The sequence below is a fragment of the Chlorella variabilis genome, assembly GCF_000147415.1.
Source record: "Chlorella variabilis unplaced genomic scaffold CHLNCscaffold_22, whole genome shotgun sequence".
NCBI classification, from domain to species: domain Eukaryota; kingdom Viridiplantae; phylum Chlorophyta; class Trebouxiophyceae; order Chlorellales; family Chlorellaceae; genus Chlorella; species Chlorella variabilis.
In genome coordinates this window covers 711,452-733,932 of record NW_005435066.1, presented here as the reverse complement: position 1 = coordinate 733,932, position 22,481 = coordinate 711,452, and the positions used below count along the sequence as shown (strand labels likewise).

At 68.7% G+C, this 22,481-nt stretch overlaps 7 protein-coding genes across 7 annotated transcripts in view; 4 read left to right on the top strand and 3 right to left on the bottom strand.

The window, feature by feature from the left end:
- The window catches only part of CHLNCDRAFT_138963 (expressed protein), a gene marked incomplete at both ends in the record, with an annotated part of 3,879 nt that extends 2,983 nt beyond the window's left edge, over nt 1-896 (bottom strand). Inside the window, 3 exons of the mRNA XM_005844476.1 lie at nt 11-132; nt 421-595; nt 735-896. Coding sequence (XP_005844538.1) covers nt 11-132; nt 421-595; nt 735-896 — 459 coding nt within the window. The remainder of the gene's footprint in view (nt 1-10; nt 133-420; nt 596-734) is intronic.
- Nucleotides 897-6,467: 5,571 nt separating this feature from the next.
- On the top strand, nt 6,468-7,280 carry CHLNCDRAFT_15191 (hypothetical protein; the record flags this gene model as incomplete). The annotated part of the gene is made up of 3 exons (XM_005844579.1): nt 6,468-6,545; nt 6,775-6,907; nt 7,222-7,280. Coding segments are annotated over 3 exons (270 nt in total), but the record flags the coding sequence as incomplete, so codon positions are not given.
- Nucleotides 7,281-8,559: 1,279 nt separating this feature from the next.
- CHLNCDRAFT_138961 (hypothetical protein) lies at nt 8,560-9,377 on the top strand (the record flags this gene model as incomplete). Its single annotated transcript, XM_005844578.1, has 2 exons — nt 8,560-8,727; nt 8,919-9,377. 2 exons carry the CDS (start codon nt 8,560-8,562, stop codon nt 9,375-9,377), a joined length of 627 nt encoding a protein of 208 aa, XP_005844640.1.
- Nucleotides 9,378-10,101: 724 nt separating this feature from the next.
- CHLNCDRAFT_26693 (hypothetical protein) lies at nt 10,102-12,683 on the top strand (the record flags this gene model as incomplete). Its single annotated transcript, XM_005844577.1, has 8 exons — nt 10,102-10,284; nt 10,412-10,576; nt 10,787-10,872; nt 11,028-11,129; nt 11,368-11,455; nt 11,596-11,819; nt 12,024-12,155; nt 12,326-12,683. The coding sequence occupies 8 exons, from the start codon at nt 10,102-10,104 to the stop codon at nt 12,681-12,683; spliced, it is 1,338 nt and encodes a 445-aa protein (XP_005844639.1).
- Nucleotides 12,684-14,591: 1,908 nt separating this feature from the next.
- CHLNCDRAFT_138958 (hypothetical protein) lies at nt 14,592-17,524 on the bottom strand (the record flags this gene model as incomplete). The annotated part of the gene is made up of 10 exons (XM_005844475.1): nt 14,592-14,693; nt 14,934-15,038; nt 15,177-15,233; nt 15,509-15,559; nt 15,743-15,794; nt 16,301-16,382; nt 16,528-16,644; nt 16,926-17,079; nt 17,288-17,358; nt 17,500-17,524. The coding sequence occupies 10 exons, from the start codon at nt 17,522-17,524 to the stop codon at nt 14,592-14,594; spliced, it is 816 nt and encodes a 271-aa protein (XP_005844537.1).
- Nucleotides 17,525-18,842: 1,318 nt separating this feature from the next.
- On the top strand, nt 18,843-20,488 carry CHLNCDRAFT_138957 (hypothetical protein; the record flags this gene model as incomplete). Its single annotated transcript, XM_005844576.1, has 4 exons — nt 18,843-19,121; nt 19,448-19,615; nt 19,891-20,034; nt 20,117-20,488. The coding sequence occupies 4 exons, from the start codon at nt 18,843-18,845 to the stop codon at nt 20,486-20,488; spliced, it is 963 nt and encodes a 320-aa protein (XP_005844638.1).
- A 1,099-nt stretch (nt 20,489-21,587) lies between these two features.
- The window catches only part of CHLNCDRAFT_54482 (hypothetical protein), a gene marked incomplete at both ends in the record, with an annotated part of 4,186 nt that continues 3,292 nt past the window's right edge, over nt 21,588-22,481 (bottom strand). The window contains 2 exons of the mRNA XM_005844474.1: nt 21,588-21,680; nt 21,976-22,152. Of these exons, the coding sequence (XP_005844536.1) occupies nt 21,588-21,680; nt 21,976-22,152 (270 nt within the window). The remainder of the gene's footprint in view (nt 21,681-21,975; nt 22,153-22,481) is intronic.

The window sequence follows — 22,481 nt, the reverse complement described above, 5'->3', positions numbered from 1 at the left end:
AGTCTGCCACCGCGGCAGCAGCAAACTGGCCGCCCAGGTCTGATGGCGCAGAGGTGCCGACGGGTGTCAGTGGCAGCGCGCGGATGCCCGCAGGCGGCGACGCCACCGCCTGGCCCTTGGTGGGAGTGCGGTCTGCGGGCAGCGGCGAAGAAAGCGGGGCGGGAGGCTGCCGGTCAGGTGCTGGGAGGGTGGCACAGCAGGGGGGACGTGCGGGGCAGGGGCGCTCGATCAGCCAAAGAGCGGGTTGATCCAAGGCTTGCCGACGGCGGCGGCCGCTCCCACCGCACCGGCCACGCCTGCCGCCGCCGCCCAAAGCGTCAGTCGGGCCCCGCGCCGTGCCCTGCTGTCCAACTGCAGGCCCCCGGCTGCCCCCAAATGCGCTGCCCCAAAAGCGCGCCGGCGATCGCAACCGCGACCCACCCCTGGCAAAGGCGTCTGGGTCTAGTCCCTGCGCCTCCGTCCTGATGGGAGGCAGGCTGCAGACGGACGACTCGTCGCTGTCGTCAAGCTGGAAGGTGGCCGAGCCGGCGCTGGGTGGGGTGGCGGCGGGGCGCAGGGTGGGCGTCGCGTCGCCGCCGCCCGACCGGCCGTGGCCCTGCCGGGGAGGGGAGCGGGGAGGAGGGGGCCCTCAGCAAGTGCAGAGCGTGACAGACAGCTCCCTTCTGTGCTGCAGTTTGTAGGGCAGCGCATGCGTGAGGCTGGGAGCGGCGGCAGCGTGCCGGGCGCGCGCTCACCGCAAAGGCGGGCGGGATGATCACGGGCGAGGGGCTGCCGGCGGCGGTGCTGGCCGCTGCCGCGTCGGCCAGGCTGGTGTCCCGAGGCGAGGGGGTGGCGCCCTCCACGCGGAAGCCCACCACCTTGACGGGCGGCGAGGTTTTGGTGTCCTGCTTCTTCATACCGCCCCCTGCTGCCGCCGCTCCGCCTGCTGGAGATTGGGTCTAAGTCGCAAGGCCAATCTGTGCGATGCGGAGCGCGCTCAGAGGCGAGGGCAGGCCATGCAACGCAGCAAGAGGGCTGGGGTGCTGACGGCAGAGAGCGTGGGCCCTCTCTAATCGATCTGGCAGTGTGACTGAATGATTGAAAGCGCCAATGGCCAACCAGGCGGCCCACAATGCCGTGTGAAGGCCTGCATGCTCGGCTTCATCCGGCGAGCCATTCTGTGCCCATCGCCTGGTGTGCCGCATTCAGCTGCACGCTCCGTTCTGCAACAAACTCTCGGGTTTGATTTACATCTGCAGAGCGGCACCAGCCTGCAGCCCTTCTGCAGCGGCCGGCATTTCGGCACCATCGGCGCTGCCCCGCGCCCTGGTGGCCTGCCCGACACACCCCTGCCGGCCCCTGCAATGGCGGAAGCCGGCGGGAGGCCCACGCCGCTGCGGGTGCTCGCCATACTGAATGGCCCCACTCCCGAGTCGGTGCTGGGAACCGATCAGCGGGAGCTGGGGCCCCTAGCGGAGCTGGCAGACCTCCCCGATGGCGCGGTGGAGGTGCGCCGCGAGCTGGGCGGGATAGGGTGGGCGGCGGCGGGGCGGGGTGGGGCAGCGCTGCCCGACTAGCGGCGCCCAGCCTGGCTCCGCGGCAGCAGGCTGCCGCGGCCCAGCTTCGCAGGCAGCCTCCCACCCGGCAAGCTTGCATGCGCTTCAAAGCGAGCACCCACCGCCCTCCACCACCCCAGCCACCGCCCCGCCGACCTCCCTCTGCCCCTCTCCTCTCACCCCACACCTCTGCAGATGGAAGTGCTGCGCTGCCCGCCGCTGGAAGAGATCCCCGCCGCGGTGCAGGCCTGGCGCCCCAACCTCGTGTACGTGTATGGCGGTACCGCTGCCAGCAAGCAGGACCTCCAGGACCAGGCGGTGGCGCCGCTGCCCTTCCTGTACGGCGCACAAGGTGCGCCCCCTGCTGGTCTGGAGGAGGAGGAGGAGGGTGCCGCCGCGGCGGCCCAAAGAAACTGCAGGGTGTCGCCGCCGCCGCCGCCGCCGCACGGTCGCTCGCCGCTTGCCTGCCCTGCCCGCTCTGCGCTGTCTCCTGCGCGCCCGGCTGCCCCTCCCTGGTCCGACGCGCCGCCACCCTCCCCCGCCACCTTGCCTACCTCGCTCCCCCGCCTCTCTGCCTGCCTCTGCCTGCCTCTGCCTGCCTGCGCTGCGGCCCTGCAGGCGCTGTGCTGGATGCTGCGGTGCAGCTCTTCCAGTCGGCCTTTGCTGGGATGCACCTTGAGGCCGCCGTACTAGACTTCCAGGGAAGCGCTCTGGTGGCCCAGGGGCTGCTCGCCAGCGGCGGCGACGGCGGCGGCGGCGGCGCGCGCCACGTCATCGCGTGGCCCGCTGACGTGGCGCCGCCCGTCCTCGCCGCCGCCGACTTCGCCCACGCCTTCCTGGGGCTGCTGCGCGACCCGCGCCTGGCGGTGCCCGAGGTGGGTGGCGGCCCTGGTACTTTCCTCCCGTCGCCCGCGCTTTCCTCCTGCCGCTGCCGCTGACGACGACGATGACGACGACGACGCTGCCGCTACGGTGCCGCCTCCCGCTGCGGTCCTGCTCAGCATGCCTGCATCGTCCCCTGCCCACGGCTCACCACCGCCGCCGGCGCTCCCTCCCTCCACACACCTTACCCACCCCGGCAGGCGTACGCTCTGGCAGCGCACATGGCTCGAGCGCACGGCACGGTGGCGGCTGCGGGCGGCGAGGGCGAGCCCCCCGCCGAGCCGCCGCTGCCCGAGCTGCTGTGTGCCGACGGCCGCGCGGCAGCGGCGGCGGCGGCGCTGCCGGGCAACGCCAGCGTGCCTGCCCTGGAGGCGCCGGGCGTGGATCTGTCTGGAGGGCTGGCGGCGGCTTTTCCGGGGTATGGAGACCTGCGGCTGCTGGCACCCAATGCCGAGCTGCGGCTGCTCCAGGCGGGACACTCTGGCATGGTCAACCCTCACAACCTACGGTGGGCAGGGGCTGGGGCAGGACGCAGGCAGTTGCAGGGCCTGGTCTGGCTGCCTGGTACTGGCTGGTACTGGCTGGGCTGGCCGGAAGGCGGGACAGCCAGGGCGGCGGGCGTGCAGCGGGTTGCGGCCGGCCAGATGCCCTTGCCCTTTGCTGGCACCGCATGCTGCCGGGCGCGCTGCACTCACGCGTGCGCGCGGGGCCAGGTGGCCGCCCGCCCGCCCACCTTTGCTGCCGCCGCCAAGAAACACTCAAGGAAGGAAGCAAGAAAGGAAGGAAGTGAAGAAGAAAGGAAGCCGCCGCCGTGCCCGCCGCCCGCAGGTGGTTTGGCGAGGCCCTGCGCGGCCTTCTGGCGGCAGAGGTGCGGGCCGCTGAGCTGCTGTCGCTGGCGCCCTGCGACCAGCCGCCCTCCCACCTGCCACCCGGCAGCGGCGCCATGCGGTGCGAGCTCGCCAGCGCGGCGGGGGCGCGCCTCACCGTCACCCTGGGGGGGCCCGCGCAGCTACTCAAAAACAAGGTGCGCGGGCGGGCGGGCGGGTGGATGGCGTTGCGGGTGGGTGGCGTGCGGGTGGACGGGTTTGAGGCTGCGCGGCTCTGGTGGCGGCGAGCCGCTCGGCCAGCGGCTGCATGGTTTGGGCTCAGGTCGCTCAACCTTGTTCTACCTGCCCGCCTGTGGGCGGATGCAGCCGCGACTTAACCCCAAACCTACCGCCCTGCCTCCCTGCCTCCCTCCCTGCCTCCTTGCCTCCCTACCTACCTACCTACCTACCCTCCCCTGCCTGCCTGCCCTACCCTCCCCTGCCACAGGAGGTGGTGCAGCATGCGCTGCGCCAGGCCCTGACCGCAGACGCGCACACGCTGCAGCTCAAGGTGGCGCCGCACCGGGGGTGGCGCCGCCGCCCACCCACGCCTCCAGCCAGGTGGGCGCGGCAGGCTGGCTGGGGGTGCCAGGCCGCGTGTGCCTGTGTCAGCGCCAGGCGGGGAGGGCCACCGCGCCTGCATGAAAGCCACGGCGCCGCCCAGCCGCTGCATGCATGCTGGCGCCGAAGCGGCAGTGCGCCGCCACGCCGCCTGCTCGCTCGATCTGGGGCTGAGGGGTGGGCGGGGCAGCAGGGGCACGCCGCTCCCGCCCTCCCGGCTCTGCTGGCTGGCTAGCTTGACTGGCTTGCGCGACTGGCTGGCCGGCTGACCGGCTGACCCCCGCCGCGCTTTCTTCCTTCGCTCCTCTCCCTTCCTTTTCCCTTGCTGCGTGCCAGGTGGCGTGCGGCGCCCCGGTGGTGGAGGGCCTGGCCGTCACCTCGGTCTGGTGTGTGCAGCTGCTCAAGAAGCTGGCACAGGTGAGGGTACCGCCCCGGCAGCTGTCGGGCAGCTGGCAGCTGGCAGCGCTGCGGAGGGCCGCCCTCGGGCAGGGATCATGATGCCCGCCTGCCCTGGCATCAGCTGTGTAGCATCAGCTGTGTAGCATCCCTTGCCCCGCCGTTCGGGGCTGTCCTGCCTGCTTGCCTCGCCTCTCTTCTCCTGCCCCCGCCATGCCTCACCCCCTGCCCTCCCCTGCCCTGCGCTGCGCTGCCCCCGCCACCCCACACGCAGGATCCAGCCTACCGCGGCCTGGTGCTGCTGGGCGTGGCCGCCGTGTCGTCCATGCCGGTGGCGGCCTGGTGCGCCGCCGACGCCGCGCGCCTCGAGGCGGTGACCACACAGAACGACAGGAGCAAGGCGGATGTGGGTGGAAAGCACCGGGGCAGGGCAAGCACCGGGGCACCAGGGCAGGGCAGGGTGGGGCAGGGTGGGGCAGGGCGATGGCGGTCTCGTGCGAATGGGCGGGTGTGGGGGGTATGTGAAGGGAGTTATGGGGAAGGGGAAAGGGGTTGTGAAGGCGAGGGGGCAGTGCAGGGGTGCAGGCAGGACGAGGCGGGGGGTCAGGGCCTCTGGTGTGCCTGCAGGGTGCGGGTGGCGCCCAGGGATGCGGGCCCCTGCCCAGGCTGACGACGAGGCGCTGCCTCGGCTGCTGCCCCCTCCCTGCAGCCGGCGGTGGCGCTCGGAGCGGCGGCGGCTGCTGCGGCGGCGGCGGCCGCGGCGGCGCCCCTGCCGGCGGCGGACGGCAGCGGCCCCATGGCTGTGGATTCGGGGCTGGCGGCGCTGGGCGCGCGGCCGCCGCTGCCGCCATCCCTGCCGGGATCCGCCGCGGCGGCGGCCGCCGCGGCCGCGGGCGGCGCCTCGGCGCTGCTCAGGGATGGCGCGGTGCTGCCGATGCTGAATGGGGCGGGCCCGTCAGGCAGCCTGGGGCTGGCGCACGCCGCGAGCGGCACAGGCCCGGCGCTCGCGCCGCCACCCTTTTCCGCCCCGGCGGCGGCAGCAGCGGGCCTGGCCAGCGCAGGCCCCTCCGGCACCTTCCCAGCCGGCAGCGGCCTGGCCGGCGGCAGCGGCCTGGCCGGCGGCGGCGGCAGCGGCGCCTTTGGGGCGGCGGCGGCGGCGGCGGCGGCGGGGCCAGGGCGTGCCGACAGCCCGCCCGAGCAGAGCTCAGCTGACGTCAAGCCGCCGCCCGGCCTGGCCCTGCTGCTGCAGCAGCAGCAGCTCATGCAGCAGCAGACGCTGCAGCAGCAGCAGCCATGGAAGTGAGTGCCGCCGGGGGTGGGTGGGTGGATGCCTGTGGGTGGTCGGGGCCCGCCGCTTCCAGTGCTGCATCCGGCAGGGGGGGCTCAACCGTTTGCGTTCCACTTGCGTCGCCGCTCCCGGCCCGCCAGCCCAAACCCACTCCTCCCGCCACCACCACCGCCACCACCACCCCAAACAAACTGCTGCCGCCATCAACGCATGCTGCTGCCAACACCGCCAAACGCTGCCTGCCCTCTGCAGGAGCGGGCGCCCCCCGCTGGCCTTCTGCAACGAGGAGCAGTTCTACTCAGACCTGATCGCTTTCCTCACGGAACGCCAGGTGGGCGCGCTGCCAGGCTGGCGCCGCCCGGCTGGCGCCACGCCCGGCTGGCGCCGCTTCGTTCCTCCCGCGCCGCCAGCCTGCACGGCTGCCTGTGCGGCAGCCGCGCTGCCGGGCCGCAGCCGGCGTGCGGGTGGTATGCCCACGGAGTGCCGCGTGCAGGCCGGCCCAGCCTCACCTCTGTGGTAATCAGCCTGTACCGCTGCTGTACCACTACCCCTGCAGGGCCGCCAGATCGACCCCAAGGTCTTCCCCGAGGCGATCCTGAACGGCGGCAAGCTGGACCTGTTCCACCTGTATAGGCGCGGCGCTGCGACCTGTACTGCATTGTACTGCCTGGTACTGCTCTTTGCGTGCCGCCCCCAGTGCCGCATGCTTGGTGCTGCCTGCAGATCTTGTTCACTGCTGCTGCTGCTGTGGCGCGGATGGCCTGCCTTCCTGCCCGTCTGCCCGCCTGCCTGCCCACCCACCAACCCGCCCTCGCCTCTGCCCTTGCTTGCCTCCCTCGCCGCCCTCTTCCCCGCAGGGAGGTGTGCAGCCGGGGCGGCTACAAGGTGGGAAACGGCATCAACTGGAAGGGGCAGGTCTTCCCTCGCATGCGCAACTTCACGGCGCACCACAAGATGACGGGGGTGGGCAACGCGCTCAAGCGCCACTACCAGGTCTTCCTGCTGGAGTATGAGCAGGTGGAGGCTGTTGCTGGGGCGGGAGGGAGGGAGATGCGGCTGGGGTGGGAAGCTGTCCTGTCGTGTGGCTGCGGCTGTGGTGGGGTGGGGTGGACTGGGCGGCAGGGTGGTGGCGGGAGGGAGATGGAGGCGTGTGGGAGGGCAGCTGCTCCGTCGTGCCGGAGCGTCAGCATGTCAGGCCACCACCCTCCTCCCACACACACACACGCCCACCCACCACCCCCCGCAGGCCCACCCCGAGGACGTGACGGGCGACCGTTGCGGCATCTGCGGGCGCGGCGACGAGCACGCCGCCGACTGGCTGTCCTGCGACATGTGCGACTGCTGGGTGCACTTCTCCTGCGACACGCGGCAGGGCAGGGGTGAGGCGGGGGGCGTTTGCGGGGTTGGCTGCTGGTGGGGTTGACTGGTGGTGGGGCTGGCTGGTGGTGTGTGTTTTGCGGGGGGCGGGGGTGCGGCCGCCTGAAGGGGTTGCTGGTGCCTGTGGCTGGCGGCGTGTTGGCGGCACCGGGGGAAGGAGTGCGGTGCAGGGAGCTGGGGCTCGGGAGGGTTGCGTGGCCCACTGCTGTGGCTGCCGCTGCTCCTGCGTCTCTACTCGGGCCACAACTTTCTCCCCACGCCGCCACACCGACGCAGTGCATCCTCGCGTTCTCTTTCTCACACACCTCCCCCGCAGGCTCCTTCAAGGACTACAGCAAGGGGCGGGGCCGCCTGTACCACTGCCCCCGCTGCTCCGAGGTGCGCCACCACCAGACGCTGCAGGCGCAGGCGGCGGCGCAGGTGGCCGTGGTGGCGCAGGTGGCGGCGGCCATGCAGCAGCTGCAGCAGCGCCAGGTGGCCGCGGCAGCCGCCGGGCAGCAGGCCGCGCAGGCGGCGCCAGCGGCCGCGACCCAGCAGCAGCAGCAGCAGGCGCCGGCTCCGGCGGCAGTGTCGATCCCAGCAGCAGCAGCTGGGCCTGCTGTTCCTGCTCTCGCGCCAGCACCAGCAGCAGCAGCATTGGCGGCAGGGGGGCCAGAGCCCATGCAGGAGTAGCTATGCTGATACAGATCCTCGCTACGTTACAATGCACTGCATCTCGCTGTCTGCACGCCTAACACATGTGCTCGATGCCGCAACTTGCAACACCAGGAACGGAAAGGCAGCAGCGCTGGCTCGGGGGTGTGCTTCTGCAGCTTGGAGGCGGTCTAGTGTGCGTGTGTGGTGCCAGCATTCGCTGCCGCATGCGTCGACCTCTTTACAGAGCTGTGAAGCACCAACATCATCATTGGAGCCAGGGCTTCTCATGCAGAGGACAGCGACACTGCCCGCTTGTGTGGCGCCGTATCCCGCCTGGCATCCCGCTGGCGCCAGAAAAATAAACACGCAGCTGCATTGCATCTCTTCCTGAGCGTCAATAATTCTTCTTCCGCCGCCCTGTTGTAGCTCCGGAGCGTGCTTGTTTGCTTTCTGAATTCAAACCCACTCAAAACTCAACCTCACAGCGCCCACTCCCTCGCCTCCCACCTGGGTTCTCTCACAAACGCAGCCAGCGGCATGGGCTCCAGGGCTCCAGGGCTGGACATGTTGCCCAGCGAATTGCTGCTCCTGGTTTTTGACAAGCTCTCCCTGCTGGAAAGGTAGGCTGCCCCGGCACTCACCGATAGCACCGAGCTGCGTGCGGCAGCGCTGCGGAACGATCCCACCAACTTGCCGCTTCTGCTCCTGCTGCCGCCCCTGTGCAGACACCGCTCGCTGCCCATGGTTTGCAAGTTCTTCTGCCAGCTGCTGCACAGCCTGCAGCTGCTGGGACTCCAACCAGAGAGCATCGTAGGCGTCAGCCAGCATGAGCCAAGGCTGGTGGAGGTATCTGTGTCGGGCCAGCGCTTCATTCCGCGCCTGCGGTCGCTCTGCGAGTGGATAGCGCGCCGCGGCTATCCTGCGGCTGAAGTTAGACCTGGGCAGCCCTGATCTACATAAGCACGACGAGCCAGAGGCGCTTGCTTTGGTGGTCGCTTCGCTGACAGCCTGCGCCAGCATGACGGAGCTGCACCTGGCCGGCCTCGACTTTCAGCACTTCGTGCTCGGTCCTTGGCTGGCGCCGCTGGGCAGCCTGCGCCGCATAAACATACATGCCGCCGACACACGTTCGGCAGTTGCCGGCTCCCTGCGCTTCCTGACAGCGCTGGAGTCGCTGGAGCTGGACGTGAACGATGAATACGGCACCCGTATCAGCCCAGACGCTTGCCTCCGGGCGTCTCACTCGTCTCGTCCTCCTCCCTGATAGCGCTGTCGAAGACTTACCCCACCTGGTGTGCAGAGATGTCAGCATGCTTGCTGCCCTCCCACTCTAGTCAGTCCAACCTGAAGCGTGACACTTGCCTGCGCCGCATGCAGATCGGAGACCTGGTTGGGCTGCGCCATTTCGCCCTGTCCTTCACGTGCTTCGATGCTGAGGGGTATGCGCCGCTGGCGAGGCTCACACGCCTGCAGCACCTGGATTTGAGCCGCATCTGTGGGCCCATGCCAGAGTGCCTGTCCCGCCTCACCCAGCTGCGCTTTCTGGCGATAGACTACAGAGGCGATTTCGCTGACGAGGCGATGGAAGTTGTTGGGCGACAGCTGCCGTACCTCTCTCATCTCACTCGGCTGCAGCTAGACATCACGACCGACACTGCGCTGGCGCTGACCACCCTGTGCCACTTGAACAGCCTGCGCTGCAACACCACCGATGGCACAGCCCTGCCCGCTGGACCCTGGCTGGCCACACTGCAGCGCCTGGTTGCGCCCAGCAAGCTGATTGTTGACAGCCTGGACGCCCTGGCCTCGGCGCCGCAGCTGGAGCGCTTGGCGTAATGTATGCTGACACGCAGCAGCTGGTCAGAATTGTTCGATGGGCGGCCCAGCAACCTCGCCTGAAGAGGCTGCATCTCGTCTCTTCTGAAGCCAGGGCGATTGGAGAGGATGATATGGTGCAAGTCCTTGAGGCGCAGCGCAGTAGGCCCGACCTGCATATTGATCCCCGCATCGATTCGTGCAGCCTGGATGACATTTTTGATTAGCTTGTGCAGCCTGACATCAGTTGCGGTGGGCGCGGACTGTTTGTCAAACCAGGCAAATCACCTCGGAGGACAGAAGCAGGCGTAGGGCATGCCGGGGTTTGGAGGCAATCGGGAGCCAGCTGCCGAAGTGCCGACCCTGCCTGCAGCAGGGCATCATGCACAAACTGAAAATATGCCCAGCTTTCATCAGCAGCAAGGGGCCTATTGTCAGTGGTGAGTATTGGTGCTACAGGCCAGCCAGGAAGGGAGCAAGGTGTCAGTGCAGTACACTACACCGCATCAGGCTGGGCAGCAGCAGGAGTGGCCGCAGCACCACGCCCGCGTGGCGGCATCCCGCCTGGCGCCGTGGTGGCGCCATGCCGCCCTGCACTGTTGTTCTGCTTTACTGTCGCTCTATTGCAGTCGCCTTTGTGCTTCCAGTCGACGAGACCCGAGGCTCGTTGGCGGTGGGTGCAGGGTTTCCCTCTCCCCTTCTCCGCCACCCGTTGCGGCAGCTGCAGGGAGATCCTCCGAAATTCATGCTGCTGTCGCCAGCGTCTACGCCCGGACGCGCCTGTGCCCCGGGGCCCGCAGCGCCGCCACCCCGCCCCTCGCCGTCGTCGCCGTCGCCGCCGCGCTCCTGCGACACGTTTGTGGTGCTGCTGCCCGCCACGGCCGACGGCAGCGTGGTGTTTGGAAAGAACAGCGATCGGGAGCGCGAGGTGGGAGGCTTAGGCGCAGCGGTCCCCTGCCTGGCCTGAACGTGGCAGCCGCATCTCTCCAGCTTGCCCTGCTTTGGCGCCGGTGGCGGCCCACCCACCTGCACCCACCTCGACACCGCCGCTGCAGGAGGTGCAAGAGGTGGTGGCTTACGCCGGCGGCGAGCACCCGGCGGGGTCGGTGGTGCGGTGCACCTACATCGCCATCCCGCAGGCGCCCCGCACCCTTGCCGTGGTGCTGAGCAAGCCGAGCTGGATGTGGGGCGCTGAGATGGGGGCCAACGAGGCAAGCAGGGTTATGGGCAGCTGCCTGGGTGGGCGTGGGAGGTGGTGGGTGGATGGGTGGGTGGGGGGTGGCTGTTGTGACGGTCTGGGCGTGGCTGGCGGGGTAGCGAGAGCGTGCAGGCGAGGGAGACAGCAACAGCCCCCTGCGCCTGCCGGAGCCCCCTTGTCAGCTGCAATTGCAAAGCCGCTGCTGCCGCCACTGCTGGTGCCGCCGCCGCAGGCGGGGGTGGTGTGCGGCAACGAGGCGGTGTGGACCGTGGAGGACTCTGACGGTCCTGCCGCGCTGCTGGGCATGGACCTCGTGCGGTACGGACCTGTACCGCCTCCCAGATCACCCTTGCTCTTACCACCTGGCCAGACACCATCGCCGGCGTGTGCTGCTGCGCTGCCTCTGCATGCTGTGCCGGCACGCACTCATGGGCAGTGTGGTGGTGCGCCGCGCCGCGACCTTGCTGGCGCAGGCTGGGGCTGGAGCGGGGCGGGAGCGCGGCAGCGGCGGTGGAGGTCATGACTGGGCTGCTGGAGGAGCATGGGCAGGGGGGCGCCTGCGAGGAGGGAGGTGGGTGGGCGGGGCTGCTGGCTGGGCCGCTGAATGGTGGTCAGGGACAGGGTTGAGTCGACTGCGTTGCACCACAGGCCTCGGGCTTGAGCCAGCCCGCTGCTGCAGTCCTTTCGTCGCACCTGCTGCCCGCCACCCACCAACCACTCCCACGCCCACCACCACAACAACCGCCACCGCCACCGCCGCCACCGCCGCCGCCCGCTGCCCTCCTCCCCCTCCTCCTCCTCCCCTGCAGGCAGCTGGACCTACCACAACTCCTTCCTAGTGGCGGACGCCTACGAGGCCTGGGTGCTGGAGACGGCGGGCAGGTGGTGGGCCGCGCAGCGCGTCACGCAAGGCGAGGGAGGGCGGCGGGTGGGGCCACGCCTGCTTTCGTCCATTGCAACAAGCACCGCTGCTGCAGCTGAAAGTGTGTGTCAGGCCGGGGAGCCGAGGCGTGGCTACCTGGGAGTGGATCCGCAAGCCAGTGCTGCTGCGCTGTCTTCTGCTCCCATGCAGGCGTGCGCAACATCAGCAACTGCCTGTCGATCAGGACCGCCTTCGACCGCTGCTCCCGCGGGCTGCAGGAGCACGCGCGGCGCAGCGCGCGGTGGGACGGGCGGGGCCAGTTTGACTTTGCGGCGGCGTTTTCGGACGGCGGCGCGCCGCCGCTGGGCACGCTGAGCCCGGGACGGGAGGCGGAGGGGCACAGGTGGGGCCAGGGCCTGTGGTGGGGCCAGGGCTGCGGGCTGCGGGCTCATGGGACGCCTGGCCGGGCGGGGCGGCACTCCGTCGCACCAGCGGCGGCAGTGGCGCAGGCCTGTTGCTAAGGTGCATGTGCGGCAGGCGTGGCAGCCTGTCCACCCCGCCAGATCTGCCTGCCCCAGGCCTGCTGCGCCCTCCCTCTGCCTTGCAGGCTGCTGCAGGCTGCGGCTGGGCAGCTGTGCCCCGCCGCCATGATGCGTATCCTGCGGGACGAAGGCAGCGGCATCTGTATGTGTGATGGCGGCTTCAGGAGCAATGGCTCGCAGGTGCGGGCTGGGCGGGCGTTGGCTGGCATGCTGGTGTGGGTGGGTGGGGCCAGGCAGCCGCCGGCACTGCTGGCTCCTGATGCCGGGCCCTCCCTCGCCCTAGCTGCCTGAGCGCTGGCTCTGCTCGCGTGTGGTGTGCCTGCTCGGCTTCCCTGCAGGTCAGCCGCCTGACAAAGCCAGGCGGCAGCGGCGCGGGCGGGCCGCCTGCCGCGCAGCACTGGTTCACGGCCACCCCAGACCCACGGCGCGGCGTGTTCAAGCCCTTTGCCTTCCCCGGCAGTAACAGCAGCGGCAGCGGCGATGGAGGCAGTAATGGCACGCTGCCGGTGCAGGCCAGCCCTTACACCGCGGCGCAGCCCGCGCGGCGCAACCCGCCGCACGCGCTCTGGAAAGCGTGGCGGTCGGTGCACGAGTCGCGGGGCGGCGGCAAGCCGGCGGCGGCGGCTCTGAGGGATCTGGAGGCTCGGGGGCTGGACCCGGGCAGCAGCCTCACCTTTGCTGCTGCGGTGGAGGAAGAGATGCGGCTGTATGGCTCGGCGGTGTGAGCTGGAGCAGCGCCGGGCGTGGTGCACACCACGGTCCAGCCTGGCCAGGGTGGCTGCAGGGCTGACGCCGCTGCCGGTGGTGCCAGCAGAGCGCGCGGTGCCAGCAGAGCGCACCCCGGCACCGGCGCTGGCGGTTTCGTGAGATGGCTGCCCTGGCCAATCGCACGCTGACCACCTCCCCTGCATGCCTGCATGGCAGCCGTTTGATTGAATTGCTTCCGCCCCTGCAAGCCTAGCTGTATCCCGCCCTGCACGGCGCCCGTGCACCTCCAGCTTGAAGCAGCGCTGGTAGGCGCCAGCGCCCCGGTGGATTGCCGGCCATCACAGGTGAACAGGCCACGGCAACAGAACGGCAGAACCGTGGGATTGTGGGGCTGCGGGTGGTGGGGCAGGGGCAGGGGCAGGGGCGGGAGATTGCAAAAGGCATGAGGTCCATGTTGGGCGTGGCGCGGCGCCTCGCCGCTGTGACGTGGCACAGCAGCGGCGGTGCAGGGTGCGATGGTAGCGACATTCTGGTGGATCCAGGGGCGTCGGTATCCGTCACACGCCAGCTATCGAGGCCTCGAGCGCTGTGGGCCTGTCGTCCGCCATCCGCTCGTCCACTGCAGCCCGGTCCAGCCCCAATCGTGTCCTTGCTGCACACACCCGACTCGTGCCGAGGCAGGTGCGCATGGCCGCAAGTCCAGGCGAGGTTGTGTGAGAGCCCCGCCTGGTTGGCGCCGCCGCCGCTTCACTGGTGTGCTCGCTTCGGCCTGGAATTCCTGAGGAGCCTCTTCCACCCTCTTCCACCCTCCACATCCCCAGCCCCATCCCCTCCCCCACACAGATCAGAGACTGAAGGGTAATCACTTCTTTCGCAAATATGGCTTGCAGGCATGGATGTAAAAAAACAAACTGCAAACAGGTTGCGACTTTTCCTCGCTGTCAATGCGGGCAACGAGCATGCGGTACGGGACCTGCTGGCTGCTGGCTTTGCAGTCGACGATGCTGTCAAAGACGGCCGGCTGCTCCATGCAGCGGCAAGGCGCGGGCATGTGGGCTTGCTGCCGCTGCTGCTGGAGGCGGCGCCAGCCACCATCGCAGCAGTGGACGAACGTGGCAGAACCGCGCTCCACTGGGCGCTCGATACAAATGAGGTGTGTGAAGATGTGGAGGCCGCCCGCTGCTTGGTACAGGCGGTGCCGTCGGTGCAGCCAACGCTGGGCACCCTTGCCGGCAAGGGACAGCGGGCTGCCAGCCTCTACGCCGGCCTGGTCTCCCGCCTGGCGCTCACGCAGCAGGAGTGGCAGCTGGTGCTAGCGCACTGCCCGACCTGGCGCGCGCGCTGCCAGCCGTCCTGGCTCGCTCCGAGTCAGAGGCGGGCTGGCTGGTGGCGCGGCTGGGGCAGGAGCAGCGTGAGCGGCTGCGCACCGCGGCCCTGAGCGTGGCCAGGGCGGCGGCGGGGCCTGGGGCTGTGTTTATGCTGCCAGCCGAGCTGAGCCAGCGCATCCTGGCGCTGGTGCTGGCGCAGCCTTGAGAACCGCGCACATCGCTGCGCTCACTTTTCACCTCCGTTTTTGGCCTGCTAGCTGCCGCCTTGCAGGGCACACTTCTGTTCCCCATCCGCTTTAGTCCTTGAGCCATGATGGTGGAGTATGCTGCAATAAGGGCACTCTCGTGTATAGAAGGAGATGTCTGTACAAAAGCATGTAATCAGGGAAGCCAAGAAATTAAGCAAATTAATCAAAGAAGATTGACGTTGGTGGTACATCGCTGTGCACAGGGATGCTGCTGCTGCTTCCGAGCGCTGCCATTGCTTTGGTTCGGTGACTGCCTGGCTGCACCCGGGTGTGCTGCTGCTGCTGCCTGCTGCTACTGGCAGCGGCTTATGCCGCTCCCCGCGCCGGCAGGCCCCAGCTCCTTCGGTGCCTAGTAGATGGTCAGCGTGGCGTGGCCGTGCCCCGCCGCCTCCTTGTGCTCCCTGAACAGCCGCTCCATCTCGGCGATAAACAGCTGCAGGTACTTGTCCGTCTGCAGGGGACCGCCAAGCGGTCAGCAACCAGGTTTGGGGAAAGAGGCTTGAAACAGGGCGGTGAGAGGAGCAATGCCATGAGGCAGCGAGCAAGCAAATGCGGGGAAGCAGCTTGCAGGGAGGGATGCGAAGAGGCAGGGGGGAGGAGGACGGGGGAGCTGCGGCCGTCGCTGGGCAGCTATGGCAGGCTGGCTGCTGCACCGCTGGCGAGCGCGGGGCTGGGGCCCCGTGATCCGCACCTGCTCATGCGTGGGGTGCTCTATCCTGGGCACCGGGATGGGCCTGCCCACCACTATGCACATGGGCACCTGCCTGGGCATGAAGGACCCACACCAACCCCACACCTGCAGGCACCGCCAGGAGAGCACAGCAAACACAGCGGGCAGCATGTCATCGGGCTGTCGCACAGTGCAGCCAGCAAGCGATGCGAGCTCTCTTGCTGCATTCCGTTCTTTCTTCCTTTGAGCAGCCCACGCGCTCACCAGCATCGGCACATAGCCGATCCGCCGCACAAAGCTGCCCCACTGCGCCCGCGGCACCTGCAGCGGCGGACAGCAGAGCGCCGCCAATAATGAGTGGCAAGTCCTGGCAGCTGGATCCACACAACCCCACGCCCCAGCAGTCGGCAGGCTGGCCGCGCGGTGCAGCCATCTCCCGAGCCCGCGCCCTGAGCTACCTGATCTGCGCCGCCACTCCGGCAGCTCCTGCCATCGGCTGCTGCTGGATGACCTCTCGCCAGCACCCCCCCAGCTCCTGCCCAGCGGCGCAGCAGCAGCCAGCCAGGCCGGCCAGCCAGGCCAGCCAGGCCGCTCACCAGGTTGCGGGGCCAGTCGAAGAAGAGGCGGCAGTAGTCGTAGAGCTGGGTCTGCAGCAGGGTGCAGGCAAGGTGGCAGCGCCTGACAGCGGCCACGAGCATGTCCTCCCGAGTACAGCCTGGTATCCAGGCTGGATGCTGCGCTTGCAGGCTGCCGCTCAACCACTGATGGCTGGAGCTCGCACAGGGGAGCCGCCTCTGCCTCCTCTTAGGCACAAACCATGGCCCGCCCACCTGTCCAAAGGCGAATACCGGCACCAGGGGCGCGCCAGCCTCCAGCGCCAGCCTGCATCGCCAGCGTGCGCAGCAGGCGGCTTGGCAGCCTGCCGGGGCCCAGCTTGCATGCAGGCGAACACTGAGCAGGCAGGCAGCAGGCGGGCGGGAAGGCAGCACGCGGTGCCAGAGCAGCAGCAGCAGCAGGTGCAGCAGCAGGCGGCGCCAGAGCCGAGCTGGCTGCCACGCAGCGCGGCAACAGTGCCGACGTGGCTGCCGCCTCCCCGGGGCCAGCGCGCCTGACAAAGCCATGGCGCTTGCGGAGGTACGCACATTCCCTCCCCGGCTGCCGCTCCATATAGATGCACTCCTTTACCCCTCCTGGACACACAGCCACAGACCTGGGCAGGCACAAAGGCGCAGGCGCAGGCGCAGGAGAGCAGAGTGGGGTGGCCAAGAGGGCAGGCACACGTGTGCAGCGTAGCGGGCACGCGCAGGGCGGGCCCAGCGTGCAGAGGGACCCTCCGGGCTCGGCTGTCGCTTCCAGGCAGGTGCCTCCCCTGCACACCCGCCGCCCACCTGCCCTTCCGCAGCAGCGCCTGGAAGCAGTGGCGCGACACGGGGCGGCAGCCCAGCCACCACCACAGGTGCCGCATGAAGGCTGCAGCGCACGGCAGGCGCGGCAAGAGGGGTCAACACTCGGCTCGGGCCGCCGGCCGCCGGCAGCAGCGCTGAACGGCTGCTGGAGAGGCGCCGCCATCTGCCGCAGCACTGCTGTCGGCATGGCTGGGAAGACTGTCACTCACGGGCCCAGAAGCCTGCCGAGGAGACGAGGATACGGGTGTTCTTGATCAGGCACGCGTCCGAGGCGTAGCGGCAGAAGATGCAGATGCCCTGCGGCAGCACCGAGTGCGGCTCGTAGCCTGCGGGCGGCGGCGGCGGCGGCGGGGGAGTGGTGGTGGGTGCCTGGGCAGTTGTTGGAGGGGCGTGATGGTTGGAGGGTGTGGTGGTTGGAGAGGTGTGACTGACTGTTTGGGGGGCGCAAATGCAGGCATGAGCCACAACCAGGGCAGCAAGTGGCCCTCAGCGGTGGCGCTGCCTGCCCAGCCTGGCTTCCCCCCCACGGGGCACCACAACGGAGGCCAGGACCCGATGTTGCCACCCAGCCAAGCCGCTCCCCAGCCGCCCATCCAGCAGGCCTCACCGATCACGTATGGCCCCTTGCTGTAGTCGTCTGCATCGCCTTCCCACACAATTTTGACAGGGAAGTACTCCCCGGCCGCCACCATTGAGAAGCGCAGGAAGCGCCTGATGGGCGCAGGCGGCGGCAGGGTGAGCGGCAGCGCGAGCGCCACCAGCTGCGGCGGGGCGGGAGGGCAGGACCAGGGGCCGCTGAGGACACAGGTCACTGACTGGCAAAAATCAAATGCAAATGGGGAATTGCAGGCAGCGGTTCTGAGCCAAAACGACGTGCAGCCCGGCGACAGCGCCCAACAGGCAGACTGAGACCTGGTGCCAGGCGGACACGAGGGAGACGCATGGAGCGCAGGCCGGTGTTGTGCTTACCTTGATGGCCAGCCCCACAAAGGCGATGGGGCGCGGCAGCAGCAGCAAGTCTTGTATCCACCAGAGGCTCACTGCATTGCCCAGGCAGCAGCAGCAAGGGACGTTGCACGGCGAGCCGGGCAGACTGGCGGCAGGGTGGGTCGCCACTCCCGCTGCTCGCGCCAACCCGGCGCCAGAAGGAGGTTCCTGGGACTTGCTGCGACCACACCCACCTGCAATTAAGCCGAAGATCCACATGCTGAGCGTGCAGAACACCGCCAGTCGGTGAAGCCTGCTGCCGAGAAGTGGTGCCGGCACCATGTTGGCTGCCTTCTACAGGCAATTTCAAGCAATCCGACAAGCAGCTGGGATTGCCAGCGGCATCAATCGGTGTGCTGTCACCGCAGGCAGCGCAGGTGCAAGACTTTTCCTCTTGTTTGGTTTCATTTGGTGGATTTCAGCAATAGATAGCAGTATGAGCAGCCACGCCAAGCCCTCTGAGCGGGCAGAGTTGAAACCGCAGCCATGTCCCCTGTGGAATCGTTCCCCGACGAGCTGGCGGTCCTCCTGTTGACCCTGAGCGGTGCGCTCAACACCGGGTAAATGTGGGTGCAGTGTGCTGCGCGTGGGGGTGCGACGCCAGCCGCCACCTTCACCCTCCCGCCTCGCTCCTGCGGCGCTACGGGCCGGCGCAGCAGCTGGTGCGCTTGGGCGTGTCTCAACGCTCTTACCGCGCGGACATGCTCACCACTGTGTGCTGGGCTGCGCAGCGGTCCCGCATTTGCCAGCTGCTACTTTACACTGTATCCAGTCCAGTGCCAGCTGACGTGTGGGTGGCATGGAAGCGCAGCGTTGCCGCCCAGACATGCTCATTAATCATATCGCTGCCCATGAATCTAACATAATTGGGTGAATCTAGCATGTGGGTGAAGCTCACCGATCCTCCTGGGCGCTCACCATGTTGTTTCCTTTCGTTCCGCTCCGCTTCTGTTGGCAGTGGTTCGGCGCTCTGCACTCTATGCCTATTTTACCAGTCTGTACCGTCTGCCATCAGGGTAGGATTTGGCGGCTCTCCTCTGCATAACATTGTAGACCTGCAGCTGCTGAAATGCTCAGGCGCCCGCTGCTCCAATTACGTAGCGGCGCCAACTGCTCAACAGGCGGCGGCAGCACCGGCGGCAGGGCATCCCACCAAACTCGCTGCAGGCGATCACTGTGGCCTACACACACTCTCTCTTTGAACCGCACAGAGGCTGAGGCGAGCCCATACCAAGGGAGGAGAGGCATGGGAGACATGCGATGGGACCGAACAAGCTACTGCAAGCGCTGCGCGTCTGCCCACCAATCGTAACCAAGGGCGGTTGACGCGCTGGTCGCTCAAATTGGACGTGTACAGTGCACAATCCAGATGCCCGTGCTGCTCTGCTGCCGGCCTCATACATACATGGGGGCCGCGGTCTCAACCCCGCCTGTGATCGCCCATCGCTCACTCCTACACCACATGGTCGTGTCGCAAGTGATGTAGGCGCTGTGCCTGGAGCAGCATACTACGCCGGGAGCGGGCACACCCCAAGCCATGATCCCCCCGAGAGCCAGAACCAGGAGCAGCAGCCGCCAGAGCAGCCAGGATGAGGCCGGGGCGGCGCCAGAGACCGCCTGCCGGCGGGCAAAGGCCGCCTCGCCGGCGGCCGCTGCCGCCGCCGTTCCCGCGCCACGCGGGGCCGCCGTGGCGAGCGCCGCACCCAGGCGTGCCCGCGCAGACCCCGCGGACGGCGGCAGCGCCGCCAGGCGGCGGCAAGGGCAGGGCCTGAGCGAGGAGGACTTTACCTGCGCCGTGTGCTGGGACCTGCTCCTGGTGAGGCCAGCCCCACAACACCACCGGCGGGCGGGTGCTTCCCTCGCACCAGCGGTTTTTTTCCTGCCAGCCACCCGAGCACTTTGCATCGCAGCGCGGGCACCGCAGCTGCGCCGCGCCCCGCCCCGCCCGCAACTGCACGGCAGCATGCCCACAGCACGCTCGCGCGCGCTGCCTTGCATGCATCACATGCCACGCGGGGCCGGCCGCTGCCGCCAGGCGCACGCCGCCGGTCGCCACACGCCCGACCCCCGGCCCCAAGCCCTCACACGTCTTAACGCTGCTGCCCGGTACCGCCTGCCCCCTGCCCTGCCGTGCGCCTGCAGGACCCTGTGGTCTCTCCCTGCGGCCACGACTTTTGCGAGCACTGCTTCCAGCGCTGGGCGGTGGTGCAGGGCAAGCAGTCGTGCCCCACGTGCCGCAGCCAGCTGGGCGCCGAGCTGCCCGGCGTGTGCCGCCGCCTGCAGCACACGCTCGAGGCCAGCTTCCCGCAGGTGAGGCGGCAGGGGAGGCAGGGGAGGCCGCAGGGGAGGGGACAGAGCCAGGGAGGGAGGGTTGGACGCGCGAACCCTGTGGGAACCCTAGCACGCCGGGGCATGGCTGCCCGCTTCCCCCACGCCTGCCTGCGCCCGCGCCGTTGCCGCCAGGGCCCGCCTGTCGGGCTCAAGAGTTGGCGCCCAGCGCCAGCCAGCCTGATGGGCCACCCTGCCTGCCGGCTCGCGGCGCCGGCTGTGCAAGGGCTCCCTCCCCCTCCCTCCCCCTGCCGCAGCGCGTCAAGAAGCGGCGCGCGGAGGTGGCGGAGCAGCGCGAGGCCCTGGCGGCGTGGAAGCGCGCTCGGGAGGGAGAGGCGGCGGCGGCGGCGGGCCGCCAGGCGGGCGCGCTTCACGAACCCGACCTGGTCATGCCGGCGGTGGTGGGAGCAGTGGTTCAGGGAGCAGAATGGGCAGGAACCGGTGGCCCAGCGGCAGCAGGCCCCGCCAATGCCGACCGCGCAGCAGCAGCCCCAGGCGCAGCAGGCGCAGCAGGCACAGCAGACGCAGCAGGCCGACCCTCTGCACCAGCTGCTGTGGGGCCTGCAGTCTTCGCCCGCCACGCTGCCCTGGCACCCGCCGGCGCAGCAGCAGGAGCCTGCGCTTGCTGCTGCCGCAGCGGGCGCCGCGCCGCCTCGCCGCCGCCACCCCACCACGCGGCTGCAGGCGGCGGCAGAGCGTGCCGCTGGTGCGGCGCAGGCGCAGCAGCCGCAGCAGCAGGCTGCTGGCAGTGGAACGGCCTGGCCCCTGGCCCCACCCCTGGAGCAGATGCAGTTCAGCGTGGGCTGGCACGACAGCCGGCCACGGCGGCGCCGGCCGCGGCGTGGCGCCCGCTGAGGTGGCGGGCACGCGCGCTGCGCCAGCAGGCAGCGCCGTGCCCAGTTGCCGGTACCATTAGGCGGCAGCAGGCAGCCGGCAGCAGGCTGCCAAATAAGATCACAGGCTTCTCTGCGAAATATGAACAAAGGGTTCCCTGCGGGCAGTGAACACGGCGCCGGCAAGGCGCCGCGGCGTGAGTAGTATGAAAACGAATGAGCGCAAGCGATTCTGGCAGCCAGGCCATTCCCGGTGCTGCACCCTCTTTTGCCCGCGCAGCGTCCCGCACCCTCGTGGCGACTCTGCCGCAACACTTTTTTGCATTTGGCCTCCCCCTCTGAACCCCTGAACGCATCGTTCCCTTTGTCACTCCTTCCCTTGTGACCCTGTGCCGATACCACCTGTGACTCCTCTCCTTGCGCCTTTTCTCCTGATACCCTTCCAGCCATGACCGCATCACGCCTGCATGCGCTTCTGTTAGGCGGATGGCTTGCGGGCTTGTGTGCCGCACTCTATCCGTGAATACGACTTGAACCTGCCTGCAACTACACACCTGAACAACTTTCTAAACCCAACTCCCCTTGAATCGTACTAAGCAAGGACCGAGTGTGTTCTCCTCTGCCGCACTTCTGTCGCCTGCCGGGAGCAATATCGATGTAAGCACCACTCTTGATGCGGACCTGGCAAGAGCTACAGCAGGAGTGCCGCCGGCTGCAAGCGCGGGCCATCTGCCCAAATGTCGGCGGCGGCCGGATGGATGTGGGCCGGCGGCGGGGCCACTACGGGGGTGCTAACATCCTGGATGATTTCCTTACATGTGTAGCAGCCCACGCCAGCTTCCCCTCCGCAAAGGACCAGTGTGTGCGCCGCATCAAATCCAGCCCAGCCAGGTGTGTCAAAACCAGCCATGCATCCCTGCCGCGATCCCCGGCCCCGGTGATAGGCGAAACAGAGAGTAAGTAAGAGTCCCGTCACGATTTTGATTAATCAAGTGCTGCCTGCAGATTGGCACGGCTGCCTCGCCGTGGCTGCCAGCCGCGTCCGCAGCCGCCAGTCGGTGCCAGGTGGTTGCAGGGGCTGGTCGCCGCCATTGGGAGGCACCGAGCGCCACCCCGCCTCGTCACTTCTTGTTGAGCAGCGCGTCCATGCTGACGCCGCCATTGGGGCCGCTCATCTCGGCCCAGGACTTGGTAGCCGCCAGCTTCTCCATGGCCTGCTCGGCAGCGGGAGCATCGGGGTGGCCAGGACGCGGGCAGCAGCAGCAGCAGCAGTAGCGGTAAAGGGGCAAGGCAAGGCAAAGGCAAGCATCAACGGGCAAAGGACACCCTGCCGAACTTTAGCTGACAAGGAAAGCCAGCAGGTGGTGGGCTTGAGACCCAGTGATCACGTCTCTCCCTCTCCCAACCCCTCTGTGCTCGGCATCGTTCTGGGCCGGCCAGCCACGTACCAGCCCCTGCACTCTTTCACCTCCCCCGCCAGCCCAGCACAGCCGAGCGCGCTTAGCCCACCTGCACAATCTGCTGGCGCTGCAGCGAGGCGTTCATGTTGGCCATGCGGCGCTGGCCCTGCAGCTGGCGCCGCTGCTCCTGCAGGGCCCGGGTGCGCGCCGTGTCCTCCTCGATGCGCCGCAGCGCCTGGCTGCGCTCGTATGCCTCCCGCCGCTTCATCTCCTCCACAGACTCCACCTGGAGAGGGAGGATGGGTGTGTGTGTGCAGGCGTGTGCCTGGTGTGCATGTGCTGGTGGTGGTGTGGTGGTTGCGGTGGTGGGGGTGGTTGGGTCGAGACGCGCCGGCGCACAGCCCGACGCCGTGGGAGCAGGGAGACGAAGGGCCACACAGCAGCGGGGGCTCGCGAACCACGTGCAGCGCTGGTTACCAGCCATCCCCACTCCCCCTAGGCCGCGGCTAAGAAAGGCCTTCTTTGAAGGCGCTGGAGCTAGTGTCTAAACCCTCCGAGAGGGCACAGGTTCGATTCCTCCCATGTCGAAACTTTGTGAGGACAAACGCGGCATAG